Source organism: Stylophora pistillata, chromosome 4 (genome assembly GCF_964205215.1).
Source record: "Stylophora pistillata chromosome 4, jaStyPist1.2, whole genome shotgun sequence".
NCBI lineage: Eukaryota > Metazoa > Cnidaria > Anthozoa > Scleractinia > Pocilloporidae > Stylophora > Stylophora pistillata.
Genome location: NC_142522.1, coordinates 34590952 through 34607302, shown reverse-complemented (window position 1 = coordinate 34607302; position 16351 = coordinate 34590952). Strand labels below are relative to the sequence as shown.

At 36.9% G+C, this 16351-nt stretch overlaps 1 protein-coding gene and 1 non-coding gene across 3 annotated transcripts in view; both read left to right on the top strand.

Moving 5' to 3' along the window:
- The first annotated feature begins 1268 nt into the window (after positions 1–1268).
- The window catches only part of LOC111322938 (schlafen family member 13), a 71655-nt gene continuing 56572 nt past the window's right edge, over positions 1269–16351 (top strand). Inside the window, exons 1-6 of one of the 2 annotated variants that reach the window (XM_088758174.1) lie at positions 1304–1321; positions 1358–1420; positions 1528–1851; positions 6942–7077; positions 15222–15321; positions 15509–15697. In XM_088758174.1, the coding sequence (XP_088614300.1) occupies positions 1535–1851; positions 6942–7077; positions 15222–15321; positions 15509–15697 (742 nt within the window). In that variant the 5' untranslated portion in view covers positions 1304–1321; positions 1358–1420; positions 1528–1534. Of the gene's footprint in view, positions 1421–1527; positions 1852–6941; positions 7078–15221; positions 15322–15508; positions 15698–16351 lie in introns of both variants that reach the window. The other variant, XM_088758173.1, reaches the window with a different exon arrangement.
- Positions 13234–13306, top strand: Trnai-aau (transfer RNA isoleucine (anticodon AAU)). Its single transcript has one exon. It is a non-coding gene; the product is annotated as a tRNA-Ile (tRNA).

The window sequence follows — 16351 nt, the reverse complement described above, 5'->3', positions numbered from 1 at the left end:
CTTTTTAGAGGCATAGAATTGTACACCAGCGTACTCGTTCGACTCTTACTGATTTTATTTTTATGTTTTTAGCCATACCCTCCCCCGAGGAGAATTATTTCTCCTCGGGGGGAGGGGGGAAGGATACGGCTACACGCAGGCTATTCTCACTTAAAGTTCAACTGTTCGAACAAATGTCTACGCCGATTCCTTATTTCTCTCTTTATTCTTAAGTTTAGGGTGGTCGGTCTAGTATGGGGTCTATTACTTCTGCTGACCATCCCTATGGCATTCTTTGTTTCTTAGTCTTTCTTGCTATTAAAATGTAAGAAAAAAAAGGTCACCGAAGTTGCATTTCCGTTCACATCTACTCTGGCCTGGTCCTCTCATCGTTCTTCCCAGCTATTTTCGAGTAAAGCTGTGAGGATCGCGGGCGCACCAGTGAACACCCCCGTCTTGACAGGGGTCACCGAGGTCCCACTTCCGTTCATATCTCGTCGGTCTTCTCAAATATTCTGGCACAAAGCTGTGAGGATCGGGTGCGCACCAAAGAGCACCTGGCTTCACCGCAGGGAGGCCAAGCTCTCCCTGAGAGGATTGTATTACAAGCTCTCCATGAGAGGATAACATTATAAGGTTTTGTATGGGAATTTACCGGCTCCCCTCTGGAACTCCGTAAATAACGAAGAAAATTATGTTTAACCTTCAGATAGTGTTATTTGTGTTATTTTTTGTTCTCTAGTAGCGATTTCAGGCCATTTTGTTTAGTTTTACCTGAGATCTCACCCGCTACTGCCTTTATTAAGAAAAAGGTAAGTGAGGACGGCTTCGTCAGACCAACGATCCACTTTAAAAAATTGTTCGATTCTCAGCATAAACCACGTCTTCTTGTCACGAAAGACTGCTCCATTTATTTGACGAAGCCTTCCTCTCTTTCCTTCTTCTTAGCAAACAGTAGTGGGATGAGATCTCAGCTAAACTGGGCGAAATGGCCTGAACTTGAAATCGCTACTAGAAAACAATTATGACACAGGCAACACTATTTGTAGGTTGGAGTTAATTTGCTTCACTGTTAACGGAGTTCCAGGCGGAATGTAAGTTCCCATACAAAGCTTTAAAGTATTTCCTCGTATTATAGCCTATAAAATAATCCTCTCACAGAGCTCATAGTCCCCTCTATTAAGTATGCAGAGCTTGAGTAGCCTGTGGCTGCACACGCTGTACTGTGTATTACAAAGGTCACTTAGGTTGTACTTCCGTTCACATGGACTGTACACTCATGCGTACTAAATGCGTTGTTATATAGATCGTCGAGGCCTCACTGTAGTTTAAGAACATTAGTGTTAATGATATGACTTTCGTGTCATCCAAGCATAAGTTAGTCATCTTGTTGTACAAGTTACTGCTTGTGATATTTTTTGGAACTACGCCATTAAACACTGTAAGTAGATTCAAAGCTGAGAAAGATTCCATGATGTCTAACTTGTTGCTGTGATGTTGAGATAACCGGTATGTTGGTTTCTGCAACATAACATCTTTAATTTGTAGGTCTTAGATGGAAAAGCGCCCTCAACATGGAGATGGTCAAAGCGGCCAAGAACCAAATAGCAAAAAGCGTAAGTCTGACGTCTCTGCATCATCATCGAGCAAGAAGAAATCAGACTTTAAAAGTGTGCTCGTGTTGAGATCAGGCATTGATGTGTTTCCCGAAAACGGACAAATTCCGTTACCAAATAACAAAGGACTGACCAAACTCAGGAACGTTTCAAGTGGTCGATTCAAAACTGATGTAGAATTCACAAATAGGATGAGCGCATCAGATGTCGAAGAGGTGCTGAAACAAAATTTCCCAATTTTGGAAAAATATACAAGGTAATTGTTTCAAGTATGCGGTAAGCCTTCGGGGGCCACTTTTTTTTCCTTGTTAAACGAAGCGTTATTATTTTAACTGTAGTTCCGGGAAAAAATGTGGTGAAATATTGAAACGCACGCGATTTCTTCACAAAAATGTATGTTCGAACTAAATCACAGGCGGCCCAAGCGTACTGTGTGTGATTTTGGTTCTAAAGGTTATAAACGGTATTGCAGAATAGATTAAGATCGAATTTTAAGCGTAATGCACTTATTAACGGCCATCCCGGGCGGGTAACCCCTGGGACATATGCGGGTATGGCCCGGCATTTGTTAGCTTTGTTTGCAAATATTAAGCCCGGGATGGGGGGATTGGATTGCTTTCGCACTTTCATAGCAGGATCCTCAGGGGAAGACCCATGGGATTTGTAGCTCCACCATTGGCCATTGTATATGCATTTGAGAAAAGAGACCTCGTTCTTTAATTAATGCCATGTACCTGATTAAAACCCAGGTATTTCTATAGTATTTTTAAAAAGATGGCTCTCTGCTTTTTCAAATATGCATGGATACTTTTTCTTTTTGTGGATTGCATCTGTGTCAAACTGTAAATTCTACATTGTAAACAAACACAGGATCAGGAGAACAGAGCTTTCATTATTGTCTTTCCATTGTGTTACTTGCCCAAAAAAATACATGTATCAATTGCCAAACTTTACTTGTTTCCAATTATATTTTGGCAAATTATATAAAGCATTTCAAAAAATATTCAAGGAATCCTAGTTCTTCATTACCATGAAACAAGAATATTCTCTCCTTCCCCATTCCATCACTTACATGGTAAACTGAGCCTCCTCATGTGTAGAAAATAAGTGGAACAGCTTTCTTTGCTTATTTTTAATTAATTCATATGTTTAATTTACTAAATATAAAATTAATTATGGCAAATAAGATTCTTTTGAAATGTTGCACTGTTTCACTTAGCAGAGCAATCTTGGTTTTAGGTAGGGGGGGATTTGTAAATGCTGCTGTGCAAATGCCTGGGGGTTCCCTGGGGTCACCCCCTGGGATGGCCGCTGATAAGTGCCGAAGTATGGGGTGTTAAATAAAGGAAAAATTAAGAAAAATTAAGAAAAAATTAAAAAGGATAATAAAAGTGAGGAATATAACATGTAGTCTCCTTACCTTTCTTCTGTAGCTGCTTTGTTGTTTATGGTCTTATTAACACTGCTTTAGCAACTTTCTTTGTAATGCGTGTGGTGCTATCAATCAGCTGTATATATAGAAAAACACAAGGCTGGAAACTTCAACCAGTCTCGAAAACCAACTGTCACCACTCAAAGGCCAATAAATTCCACAAAAGTCGCCTGATCTCCCTCAAATTTCCACCCATGAGAGCACTTCCAGGGGCAAAAATTTCCCAATTTTGCTGCATTAAACTGGGAGCTGCTCTGTCTTACCACCCATTCTGGCTTTGTAAGTACACATAATCCTTTTGTCCCTATTACAGGATTCAAATATTGAAGCATATCTCACCAAATTAAAGACTCTCCTGGGGATCAATAGAAAGGTTGTTACATTTGCACTATTGTCAAACAACGTCATCTGGAGAGATGTGCCTGTAATTCTACCAATTTTTTAACAATTTTTCTTTTTTTCAACAGCTTACTATTATACTTGAAATTCAATCTTAATCTGTTATTTATCACTGTTAATGACCTTTATACCACAAAATCACACACAGTATGCTTGGGCTACCTGTGATTGAAAAAGTTTTTAGCCTCGTAGGTTATAGATTGTTCACGTGGTGCCTGCTATTGCCACTGTGCACTCAAGCTGTGCACAAGCCATGGTCATTCATGCTCGCACATAGGTGTAAAAACTCGTCTCCAGCAATGATCACCCCTTTTATTTACAGGTCAAATTGGTTTAATCGTGCTGCCTTTGGTTCAACTGAAAGAAGAAAATTTTACTGGACAATTAGTCCCATTGAAAAACACTGAGAGGAAAATGAGAAAAAATTTTTTACCCATAGATTCATAAGTGTTTCACTTGCCTATGGGGAAACAGAAAAAGAAAACGCAATATGTAGTATTTTTCCTGAAATCATCTTTATCCAAAAACTCTGATGAAAGAAGACCATTTAAATAACTTATTTTCAAAGAAAATGACAGTACATATGCATATAAAGTTTTACTCTGAATTGAAGAATAAATACTAACTTGAAATCACTGGATGTTTATGCATTTGTCCAAACAAGCTTGAGGATCAAGCCTGAGTAGCAAGACGAAAATCACCAAGAAAAAAGCTTTATTCAAAAAATTTCTTGATTGAGTTAGGAGTGAAAAAATAAAATGCCCAAACTTCTTGCATGTATAAAAATTCTGAAAGCTGTACAGTTTGACTCAAAAACTGCAATCAAACAACACTTTATGGACACATCATAGAGTAAACATGATATTAACTGGGCCGTGGAACTGTCAAATTGTTGCTAGGCCTCACTTAAAGTAATAAAGTTCAGTTTTCACTTATCGCCATAATTCGTATCACATCTGAGAATTGGAATGTTGATCAATCAAAAGCTTATGCCGTCACCTCTAAGACTTTGATATCTATTATTATTTCAACTGCCTCCCTGTTAGCTCAATAGGTTAGAGTGCCAGATTATGTTGTGCAGGAGGTTGAGGGTTCGAGCCTCGGCCGGACCGATATACTCATGGTCTTAAAATAACTGAGAATTTGCTACCTTTCTATAATATCAAGAAATGGATAGATATTCTAGTCTTCTCAGATAAGGAGGAATAAACCGTAGGCCCTGTCTCCTGCAGGGTTAGGGGTAGGAGACGTTAATTTCCCACACATGAGATTACTGTGTGGTGGATGTCCTCCCCTGGGGTGGGATGGGTGGGTGTTACACAGGGCCCCATTTAAACCAGCTAGTCACTGAACTGGGAGTGTCTAAGTATTCGTAAATATATATATATTTGAAAAGAGCTAGTATTCAGTAGTATATTCTCTTCATTTGGTACTCCAAAATTAAGGCCGGCTAACATGGTTGGAAAGGAATGGAAAATCCAACTTAAAAAATTTTGATAGTCAGCCACATGGACTTCAGTTTGATCATTTGTTGCAATCACATTACTACTACTTAGCATGGGGAGGTAGAGGGAAAGCCTCTCTCATGTAAGACAATCCTGCAACACAGGTGTCAATGAGTTTACCTATAGGGGAGGTGTTAGGAAACCTAGAACAAAGTGTGATGACAAATTTTTAAAAGCTGAAATAACTTAAGAAAATGGGTGATGACCTCCATTTTTGATGGCATCGAGGAAAAAGAAAAACTTCTATAAAACACAGTTAATTTTTTCATTCAGTGCAAAAACTGTTTTGCCAGTGTTTTTTGATTGTGCAAGTGGAGTGACAAGGGTTAAAAGTGGTCTCATTGCAATCATTTTCATGATAAAAACTTACATGACCCTGTTCTGAGGATCATAATTTGCTTGTTATCGTTATGCTATTGTTTTTGTTTTAAAAAAAGGGAATTTAAATGGAATTGATTGGAGAATTTTAATTTTTTCATTTTTTAAAAAATGCAACATCAGCTTTTTTTCAGATTTCAAACTTTATTCCATATTAACAATGTAAGTGAAAAACTCCAAATAACTTCTACTTCCAACACACTACTGTGAAAACTTCAAAACTAGTTTCGTCTATGACCTCAACAGTTGATCACAAACAAAAATCCTATAATGCATATAAAAACATAATGCATATAATATATCCATATATTGCATTGCAAAACTATAGTTAATGGTACCAGGCAAAAATTGCAAAAAAACTTTATTATCTTCAGAATATAGCATTGCAACCCCAATTTTTCATTTTGGATTTTGATAACTCTTGATAAGGTCGGTAACCTGTCAGCCGACAGGTTACCGATAAATTTCCGATAGTCAGCCGACAGCTTTAACTAGATCAGAAATTGACCAAAACCAGAAACAAAACTTTTCCAGTGGAAAACAGTAAATAGAACTCTGTCAATTGCACTGTTTGTACCTGTCTACTTAACTCTGTTTAAACGGTAAAATAAGCTTGTTTAACCTATCTTCCAACTATTTACCAAAATTTAGGGTAACCTTGGTACCTATTTCTATTATCCTTGTCTATACACAAAAAACTCTTTTCTCCATTTTGGGGTAGCAAATAAGCAAAGCCAAAACTAGTTTTTCAACCACCATAAAATGCATTGCAAAACTATAATTAATGGTACTAGGCAAAAATTGCAATAACTATATATTGAAAGTAAAGTGCAATGTATCTTTTTTAAGTGACTTTTCCCCTTTTCATTTAGTTTTAGAAGCAATAGATAAGAAAATGTTTACGATCATTTCAGTTTATGACCCACTGACAAGTAACTGACAGGTCACCAACTGTTGGCCGACAGCTAGTTGGCCAAGAATTTGGCTTGAAACATAACTAAAACTGTCGGTTGACAGTCGGCCAATATTCAGCCAACAATGACTTTTGGGAACTGTTCCTCACTTAATTTTACCATTTTGCTTGTGGAGTCAATGGCTGGGAAAAATTTGTCTCAATCTCTAAATGTCATGGTTGTTTTCAGTGTCTTTTAAACAGATAGAGACTTTAAGAATAAACTGAATAAGATGAAAATACAGACTTAAGAGGAACACGTGGTACAAGCAAAGATAGCAGACAGTTGGACTAGGAGATTGAAAGTGGATGGCACCTGTCCTTTACTGTTTTTTGTGGTCAACAAAAAGCTATTTCGAAAAGATAACTTTATTTCATTTTCACCATGATAATGATGGGTGTGATCGTCACAGGTCAGAAAAATTCAAGCCGAAATGAATCACTTCAAGGCGTGGGAAAAGTCAGGGTCATGGAAAATTTACATCTTTGAAGGAAGGCTGAGGAAATTTAATTTCTAGTTAAATATTAAGAAGTTGTTCATCTTGTCTTGGCCCTCTTCATGATGAAGGATAGTAACCCTTTCCTTTTAGAGGTTGATCATGCACATTTTTGCAATAGATTGATAGAGATGTCTCTCCATTGTTCTACTTAGTTTTTGTTTCTCTGATATCTTCTTTCAGTTTTTCCTGTGCATCAGCAGCTGACAATAGATCAAAGCTGGAGTTTCATGAGGATCAACAGACAACTGGAGTGTGGAGTGGGGCCGATATTAAAAGGCACATAAGAGGGAATTCTGCCCTTTACATACTTGCTGAGGTTTGTATTTCTTTAGTATTACTATATAACTACTAAAACCATATCTCTATACATTTATTAACAGTATCCTTTAGAAACTTTAGGGCAATAACATCTCTTTTTGAGTTATAATTGTTTTTTTTTTATTAATTAAAATATAGATAAATCTATGTCAGCACATAGAGTGGTGTATGTATTGCTTGCACCAGTCAAATATATGGTGTGCTGAAGTGGACAAAAATACTTGTGTATGGATATATAAGACTTGCTTTGTAAAATATACGACTTGTTGCAAAAATATAAAACTTGTTTTGTAAAATATACGACTTGTTGTGGAAATATAAACTTTTTTTTTTACAATACAAGACTTGTTGCGGAAATATAAGACTTGTTTTGTAAAATATACCACTTAATTGTTACAAAAATATAAGACTTGTTTTGTAAAATATAAGTCTTGTTGCAGATGAGACTTATTCGCAGTGAAAAGTGGTACTTTAAGGGCACCCACTGTCTGTGGTCAGCTGCTTTGCAGCTGGGTGCATGCTGATTTCTAATGATAGTTGTCTGCTAGCAATGACCATAGTTAATCACTTAACTATGCAATGATAAGTTGAACAGAGTTATTCCTCAGTTTTTCAGCTGCTTATTCATCTGCCACAAACAAGTTTCATCTAACGTCCTCGCAAATTTGTTTTTCAAGTTCTAACACTCTAAGAAGAGCTCCCAACTCATCCACCATCTTTTTTGAGGCTTAGGGAGCGGTGGGCTGTGTTCCACTTACCACTGAACACTCAAATTGTTGGTGAAGTCAAAGTATTATATTTATTCAAAGTCGTATATTTTACAAAACAAGTGTTATATTTTCGCAATAAATCGTATATTTTACAAAACAAGTTTATATTTCTGTAACAAGTAAAATATTTTTCAAAACAAGTGTTATATTTTTGCAACAAATCATATATTTTACAAAACAAGTTTATATTTCTGCAACAAGTTTTATATTTTTGCAACAAGCCATATATTTTACAAAACAAGTCTTATATTTTCACAAGTCATATATTTTACAAAACAAGTCTTATCTTTTTGCAACAAGTCCTATATTTTACAAAACAAGTTTTATATTTGCACAACAAATTGTATATTTTACAAAACAAGTTTTATATTTTCGCAACAAGTCGTGTATAAAGTATTTTACAGAACAAGTCTTATATGTCCGTACACAAGTATTTTAATTTGTCCACTTCGGTGCACCATACAGATATTAGGGTATGTAACGGAATCAGGGGGCTGCACACAAAGACATTATAACCAGAAATTAATTGTGGGTTCATTTTGTAATTGTAATGGTTTGAGGCCTTTATATGAGCTTTGCTGCTTTAGTTTGAGATTTATCAGGATCACAAAGGTTGGCAGGTAATTTTTTGTATCAGTTTTAAGTTGAAACATGTTTTGCTTACCACTCTCTTACTCACCATATGATATAATGGCCATGTCCAAAGTTCAAACAGAACATACCCAATCAATCAATATGAGGGAATTGTTCATGTGCTTAAATTGTATTCCACCAATCAAATTCCATTTTGCCACATTAGACTCTAGACATGTCATTTCATTGTAAACAACCTTCATCTTGTCACATATTCTAACTCCAACAGCTATCAGTTCCAACAGCTAAAACACCCTTTCAGTTTTATCTTGTCTTCTTTTTAAGACTTGCTTTCTCTTACTAACAAGTAAAAACAAAATCTAAATTTTGAAAAATATGAGCAGATTTTGTTTACAGTAACCTTATTACACTGTGGAGGCACGGTGGCCTCATGGTTGGTACGCTTGACTCTAGATCAAGTGGTCTGGGTTCAAACCCCGGCCGGGACATTGTGTTGTGTTCTTAGGCAACACACTTTACTCTCACAGTGCCTCTCTTCACCCAGGTGTATAAATGGGTACCGGCAAATTTAATGCTGGGGGTAACCCTGTGATGGACTGTCATCCCATCAAGGGGGGAGTAGAAATACTCCTAGTGGCTTCATTGCTACAGAAACTGGAGTTAAGCACCGGCCTAATGGGCCACTAGGCTCATAAACAGACTTTACCTTTACCATACCTTAGTACACTAGTTCTGCAGACTGATTCAGATGCAATTAAAAAAAGAGCTGTTTGGTCCTTACTGCCCAGTGTCAGCCTTGAGAAGAAACTTTATTATAACATAACCAAAGTAAAGCGCGCGCTTTGATTGGTCAAGTCAGTGTCCACCATTTGCCCATGGGTGTACGCTGCTGACGTGAGGAAATGCAAAGACTAGTTTTCCGCACGTGTTTGTTTTTTCTGGTCACGTAGGATTTGCAAAGACTGGCAAAAACCAATGATAAAAACCGATGATTCGGTGTCATCATGACACCATTGTCAAGGAGAAATAAAAAATTACAAAGTTTGTGGCAAGGTGTAACACTAAATCAGCATAAATATGTTAGCGTTACACCTTGCCACAAACTTTGTAATTTTTTATTTCTCCTTGACAATGGCGTCATGATGACACCGAAACGTCGGTTTTTATCGTTGGTTTTTGCCAGTCTTTGCATTTCCAAATCTTTACTGACACGTAAGATTTGTTAAATAAAAGGAAACTCTTTTGCTACAATGCATCAATGTTATGCAAATGGTAAACACCATAGTATACACTATTGAGCTATGGATGCACTTGAGAGGTTTGCTAAGCCCTCAAGAAGCTATCGCCTCGCACGACTCTTATGCTTCTTTTGTGCTTAGCAACCTCCCGTGTGCATCCATAACTCAATAGTGTACGCTGTGGTGTTTCCCATTTGTTAAAGATAATCTGCATGCTAACATTGATTTCATAAGATAAACAGTTTATTTGAGTGGTTCCACTTTAGTGGAGGACAATACCATGATTTGAAGCATTCAATTTTATCCAACGATAGTTATGAAAATGAATATCCCAAAAGCAAAGACCTAAGACCCTCTATGAAAACGAAGACACGTGCACATTACGGAAAAAATAAAAACAATAAAGACAATGAAGCGAAACAGAAACAAGACACCTGAATTCTTTGCCGGCAAAAACCACAGGGAGTAGTGGTGTTTTAGTAATGTGTCTTCGTGTTCGTGATGGGTCTTCGTTTTCGTAGGGGGTCTTCGTTTTCATAATGAGTCTTCGTTTTCAGAATGGGTCTTCATTTTTGTAATGGCTCTTCGTTTTCGTAGGGGGTTTTAGGTCTTCGTTTTCTGGGTCTTGGTTCACGTAACTATGCATTTTCACACCATTACTCCCTGTGGTTTTTGCCAGAAAAGAATTCAGGTGTCTTGTTTCTGTATTGCTTTATTTTTTTTATTGTTTTTGTAATGGGTCTTTGTTTTTGTGATGGGTCTTCGTTTTTGTAGGGGGTCTTAGGTGTTCATTTTTGGGGTCTTTGTTTTCATAACTACATTTATCCAACCGTATTCCTTCACAGTATGATACAACAGAGTAATAATAACACCTTCTAGACTGGTTTTTGAATGACCCCAGTGAAAATGAGATCTCTTTTCAGAAGTGCTTACGTGACTTCTGTCCTTGAATCTATGTGAGGCAATATTAAAGTTGTGCATACTCATCTATAAACCCTTAGGGGACCTCACCTGGAGATAAATGGTCACAACTATAAATTTTAGATACAAGTTTATCATTTATTAGACAAGTTGATTGTAGTGATAAGACCCCCAATCTCTCTTCAAGTGGAGTCTGTCCATTATACATCACATTGACACTATATCCTGTAAGTCACAGGTGCAAATGTGCTCTAGTCCTTCAAAGAGGCCACGACCCCCATACGCTAAACCAGTCATTTAAAGTGAAGGTCAGGTACCAACTGTTCAAGGCAATGAGTTCAACGAAGAGGAAGAACATTTTGAGATTTAAAGATTTCTATTTTGCAAATCATTAACAGATTTCCATTTTGCCGATTACAGATTTCTATTTTGCAAATTACAGATTTTCATCTTGTTTTGTTTTGTTTCACAAATTGCAGTAATATTTCCTAAGCCTCAGGCAAATTTATAGTACTACTGCTCAGATACTTTTGAATTCTGTTGTAAATTTGCTTTGTCATTGACACCATTCTGTTACAACTGAATTGTTTAATGATTACTCATATCAAGATAAGCAACCAGTATATATCCACTTGAATTAAACATGTTTATTTATTTCAATTAGCAAAAACTTAACTGTGGTAACTGTTAGATTTTTCCTAATTTTGGTTTCCCTGTTCTATGTAGAAGCTAGTGTCACGAGACCTGTTTTCCATATTAGGTATTGTACACGAGGTTTTCTGCTTTTCGATTAAAAAACAGTTCTTCCGCCATCTTGATCTGGTTACTGTGTTCCTGGCCTTTGATTCGGAATACACAACAGTAACTATCTTCCTTTTGAAAAATGTTACGCCAAACTCAGGAGCATCTTTTGTGCTCTTTAAAAGAGGTAACAAAAGGAACATGTACATTAAAACATGAGGAAACCATTTTGAAATTGGGCTCCCTCCCTTGCTATAATGATGGTGTGACCGAGGCAGGTTCTGATGTTATTTGAACAACGAGACAGATTTATAGCCACAATAAAATTTATTTATACAGGAAATTACAAAAGAAATAATAGTGATAAAAAGAAAGGGTGATTGCAAGCAAATCCTCAGTAAAATAGGTCACTAACTTGAGGTTACATGCACTGGAGTTAGTTTTTCTGTGACCAAGAGGTTCTGAGCTTGTAAGTGCTGATCTTGACACTCTGAACTACTGAGTTAAACTAACTGTGCTTCTTTTATAAGGAATCAAACAATAGCAGGAAATTCTCTAAAATTTTGGAAGTTAGGTGTGATCATACTAAAGGAAATTTATGATGCAAATCCTGTGTGTATGATAATTTGGTTATCATAGGAAATAGTTAGGTGTGATGGTGTGACTTAAGGAAATTTATAATGCAAATTCTGTGTGTGTGATAATTTGGTTATCATAGGAAATAGTTTCTGAAGATCTAATTCTAAAATTATAATAAAAAATATTGCAATGTCATGTACAATTGTGAGCCTGGTCACATAGTTTTATTTGCACGAGATGACTATAGCAAAAGATGGCATTAAATCTTCAAACAATCAGAGCACACACATCTCTAGACTTTCGCAGAGTCTGTTTTTGTGAGAGTCCAGGGGGCAGAATACGGACTTTCCTCACCTGCAGTGTGCCAAATCCAACCGACCAGATTTTAGGTCGGCGGTGTGTCAGAGGGTGTGGTAGCAATACTCTCCAATCAGAAACCGTCATTTGCTAAATTTCGAAGATATCAGTGAGAATGATGATTTTGCCGACAGGATCGGGAAAAAGTCTTACCTTTTATATCGCGCCATTTGCGATAGATTTCCTCAAACATGGTGAAAGAGATGATATTCAGTTGGTGTGCCTTGTAATTTTTCCTCTGGTTTCGCTAATGAATGACAAAGTGTCTAGCTTACGAGGAAAAGGAATCAAGGCTGTTGTTGTGGGTCCAGACAGTTCAGAAACCGAAAACAAGGAAGCCTCAGAGGGCAAATACAACCTTGTGCTCAAAAGCCCCGAAGCTTTGTTTGGCAGTCATCGGTCCACGATTCTCACATTAAAGATCAAAATCGAAGCTTATATCAGACCTGAAAAAAATTCAGGCCTGTACGCGATTCGAACCACTGACCTCTGCGATACTAGTGCAGCGAGCTAACAAGCCAACTGGGAGCAGGCCATCAAATTAATTCGACATAAACCCGTAAGATGATAAATCAAACAACAAACATATGAAAATACATATATATGAACTACGGTTATGAAACGTATATGTGCACGATCCTTCGCAGTAAAGCACTATTTAAGCAATAGTGAAAATCAGACCTGAAAAAAAAAATTCAGGCCTGTACGGCTTGTTAGCTCAATTGGTAGAGCGCTGCACTAGTATCGCAGAGGTCAGTGGTTCGAATCCCGTACAGGCCTGAATTTTTTTCAGGTCTGATTTTCACTATTGATTAAATAGTGCTTTACAGCGAAGGATCGTGCATATATACGTTTCATAACCGCAGTTCATATATATGTATTTTCATATGTTTGTTGTTTGATTTATCATCTTACGGGTTTATGTCGAATTAATTTGATGGCCTGCTCCCAGTTGGCTTGTTAGCTCAATTGGTAGAGCGCTGCACTAATATCGCAGAGGTCAGTGGTTCGAATCCCGTACAGGCCTGAATTTTTTTTTTTCAGGTCTGATTTTCACTATTGCTTAAATAGTGCTTTACTGCGAAGGATCGTGCACATATACGTTTCATAACCACAGTTCATATATATGTATTTTCATATGTTTGTTGTTTAAAATCGAAGCTGTATTCATTGATGAAGTGCATTGTGTGACGAAATGGTTAGTGCTCTATTCTTTTCATCGTTACACTGTTAGAAAGCTCTCAGTTATACTACTTTTTTATCACCTTTTCTTCTGTCTCAAGTTCGCTTTTGTTGTCTTCCACAGCTTTCTCGCTGATATTTCACATTTACATACATGTAAGGATTGATGTAGTGCACTGTGCAAAAGTGATCAAAGCGAATTTCTTCCTTTCGCTAACAAGGCCGCAATTTAGAGCGGTTAAAACAACAGCGGCTTCGATTTAGGGGAGATATTGACCCGAGAAATAGTCTTAATTGGGGTCAGGTCATCCATCCTGAGTTATGAATTATCCAGTAATTCGAGAACTGTCTATTTTACATACGAGCCGTCCATGACGTCATTGCAGTAATTTCCCGCCAACAATATGCAAATCAAATTCGAATCCATGCAGGCGCAACAAGTCGTCTCTTCGCGACTTTGTCGCTCCTTCCTCTGACTTCGTCGCTCGTTTTTCTCAAAGATGAGCATAAAAAGACAACTTGGGGCAAGTCTAACACATCTCTATCTCACCAGCAAGACCAATTGTACTAAATGTCACGTTTACGGACATGAACTCTAATCTTTTTACTTATGTAACTCTTCTGTTTTTTAGCACAAAGAAACTAAGAAACTTTCAATGACTGTCTATCAAATTTGTTAGCGTGCTTTATTTGATTTCTATTCTGTGACTAGCGAATATCCGCTTGAAGTTAGCTACACAAAGCATTGTTCATTTCTACTTCCCCTGCGTCAAAGTGTAAGAACTAAATTCGCCTTCTAATAGCATGTAGTTCAGTTGCGAGGAGTCATTGTAGCGAAACCATTTCTGAGCCAAATGGAGTTTGGTAGTTCTCTACCCTGGAGTCAAGATCCGATGTAAGTTATGCTTGTATTTTCCTCATTTTTATCATTTCTAGTTTCGCCCTATTCGTTTATTTGTAGCCTTTCAGTTTTCCTTATATTGAACCTTCATGTATCCATTCTATAGTTTTTACTGCCTGTGCTGTACAAAGACTGCCAGCTTAAGTGAATAAAGAGTTTGATGCTGCTACTTGTCTAAAGTTCGTCACTGTGGTTATACTGGCGAACTCCGGTGCACAACACCACGTGTCTGCAGCATCCGGAGCGTGACACTAAATCTTAATATTTGTTGCACCAGCTTTCTGGGAAAATTTATCTTCTCCCTCTCACTTGATTCTGATAGTACTTTTAGAAGAATTTGTACCATCAATTGAACTATGTACAGAATTTTATGATAATTGTGAGTTTTCCTTTCACCTTCAAGTACGTGATATTCTCCTTAATGCTTAGTTGAGCAAGTCAAGAATATCTGAATACCTTTAAATGAAATTGTGCAAATGCATATAAAAGACTGTTAAATCCATTTATTCAAATTATCTCTGCCATAAGTTTAAAATAAAACCAGAACAGAATAAATCAGTTGGAATTGAACCATTAATACTTATTTCATTGCTGTTAACTTTTTACTCAAAGTTTGTAATTAAATCACTGTGATCAATTACTGCTAATTCGAATCTTGTGGAGGATGCATGGTGCTAGCACGAAGTTTGAATTATAAGAATTCACTGTTGAAAAAATTAAACAGACCTGCATTTGAAAATTGAGGGACAATGGATTTTATGTTTCATTTTTTCAAAAAACATAATGCAAGAGCTAACTAGTACAACATTTTTCGATCACAAGAGCTTGTTAAGTAAGCATGTATTTTTGCTTTGATTAGGGAGCACCAGAGGCAGGGACTGCTTGTGAGGGTTCAGAGCGTGCAGCAAATAGATGTTCAGGACAACTTGTTCTACAAAAACATGGACCAAGTGGAGTGGGTAAGATTGTACCAAATGGTTACTTACAAATAAAGTGATATATTTATGGTTATTTGTAGTCAGTGTCCAAGATATTGCTTGTATGGGTTATTCATAGGTGTGCATTTTTCCTTTAATTTTAAGATTGAATTTTTTTGGAATGGTGCCAAAAAGATATCAATAAAAGATCTGTCCTTATTGTTTGTAGGTTCTTCTTTGGTAGGGACTAGAATGCTTCAAACTTTGGCAGGAAAAAGTCATCACAGGTCCTTGCCCAAATTCCCAAGTACCATAAACCAAATTGGTTCAGGAGCACATGTATCAACATCTTCAGCCACCATCACTGATAACTACCGTTCTCCAAACACAGAACTCTCTAGAACAGATTCGCAGCAAGGTAAATCAACATGACTGAACCATAATGCAGCATGATAAATATCAATAGCTATCAGTATATATAGATGTCATGATAATGATTATAATCTAAGGTCTTAAGTTTATTAAGTTTTCCCATTTTTTGGCTATTCAGCACAGCCAAATATGGCAAACCCAAATGGGAAATTTTGTGAACTCAGGTCATGAATGGGTTAGGCAATTAGAGATTTTTGGAAGCAGTAGAGTGCACCAGTGCAAATGTTGTACTTATATTTTTCTGATAAAATTAGGGACAAAGACTTGAATGTTGAACATGTTTTGTTTTTGCAGTTGATCGACATTTCGTTTGTGTGAATTTTCAGGAGAATGAGGATTTTGAAATTCATTAAGCTGACTGGTCTCAATTGAAATCTTTGCAACTTCTTGATCGATTGGTGCCACACTGAAGTGGCAATGATGCTCAATCATGTAATTGCAGTATATATTGATATGGTTTCTTTACACCTAATTTGAATTATCACTGCCATGTCACTGTAATGTATAACTATGAAATCAAAATCCATGAAAATCTTGTGAATTTATTCATGGTAAATTCACAGATTTTTCACAGGATTTTCATGGTTAATTTAATGGCTTTTTCATGGTCTCAGTCCCATGAAAAAGACATAAAAAATCT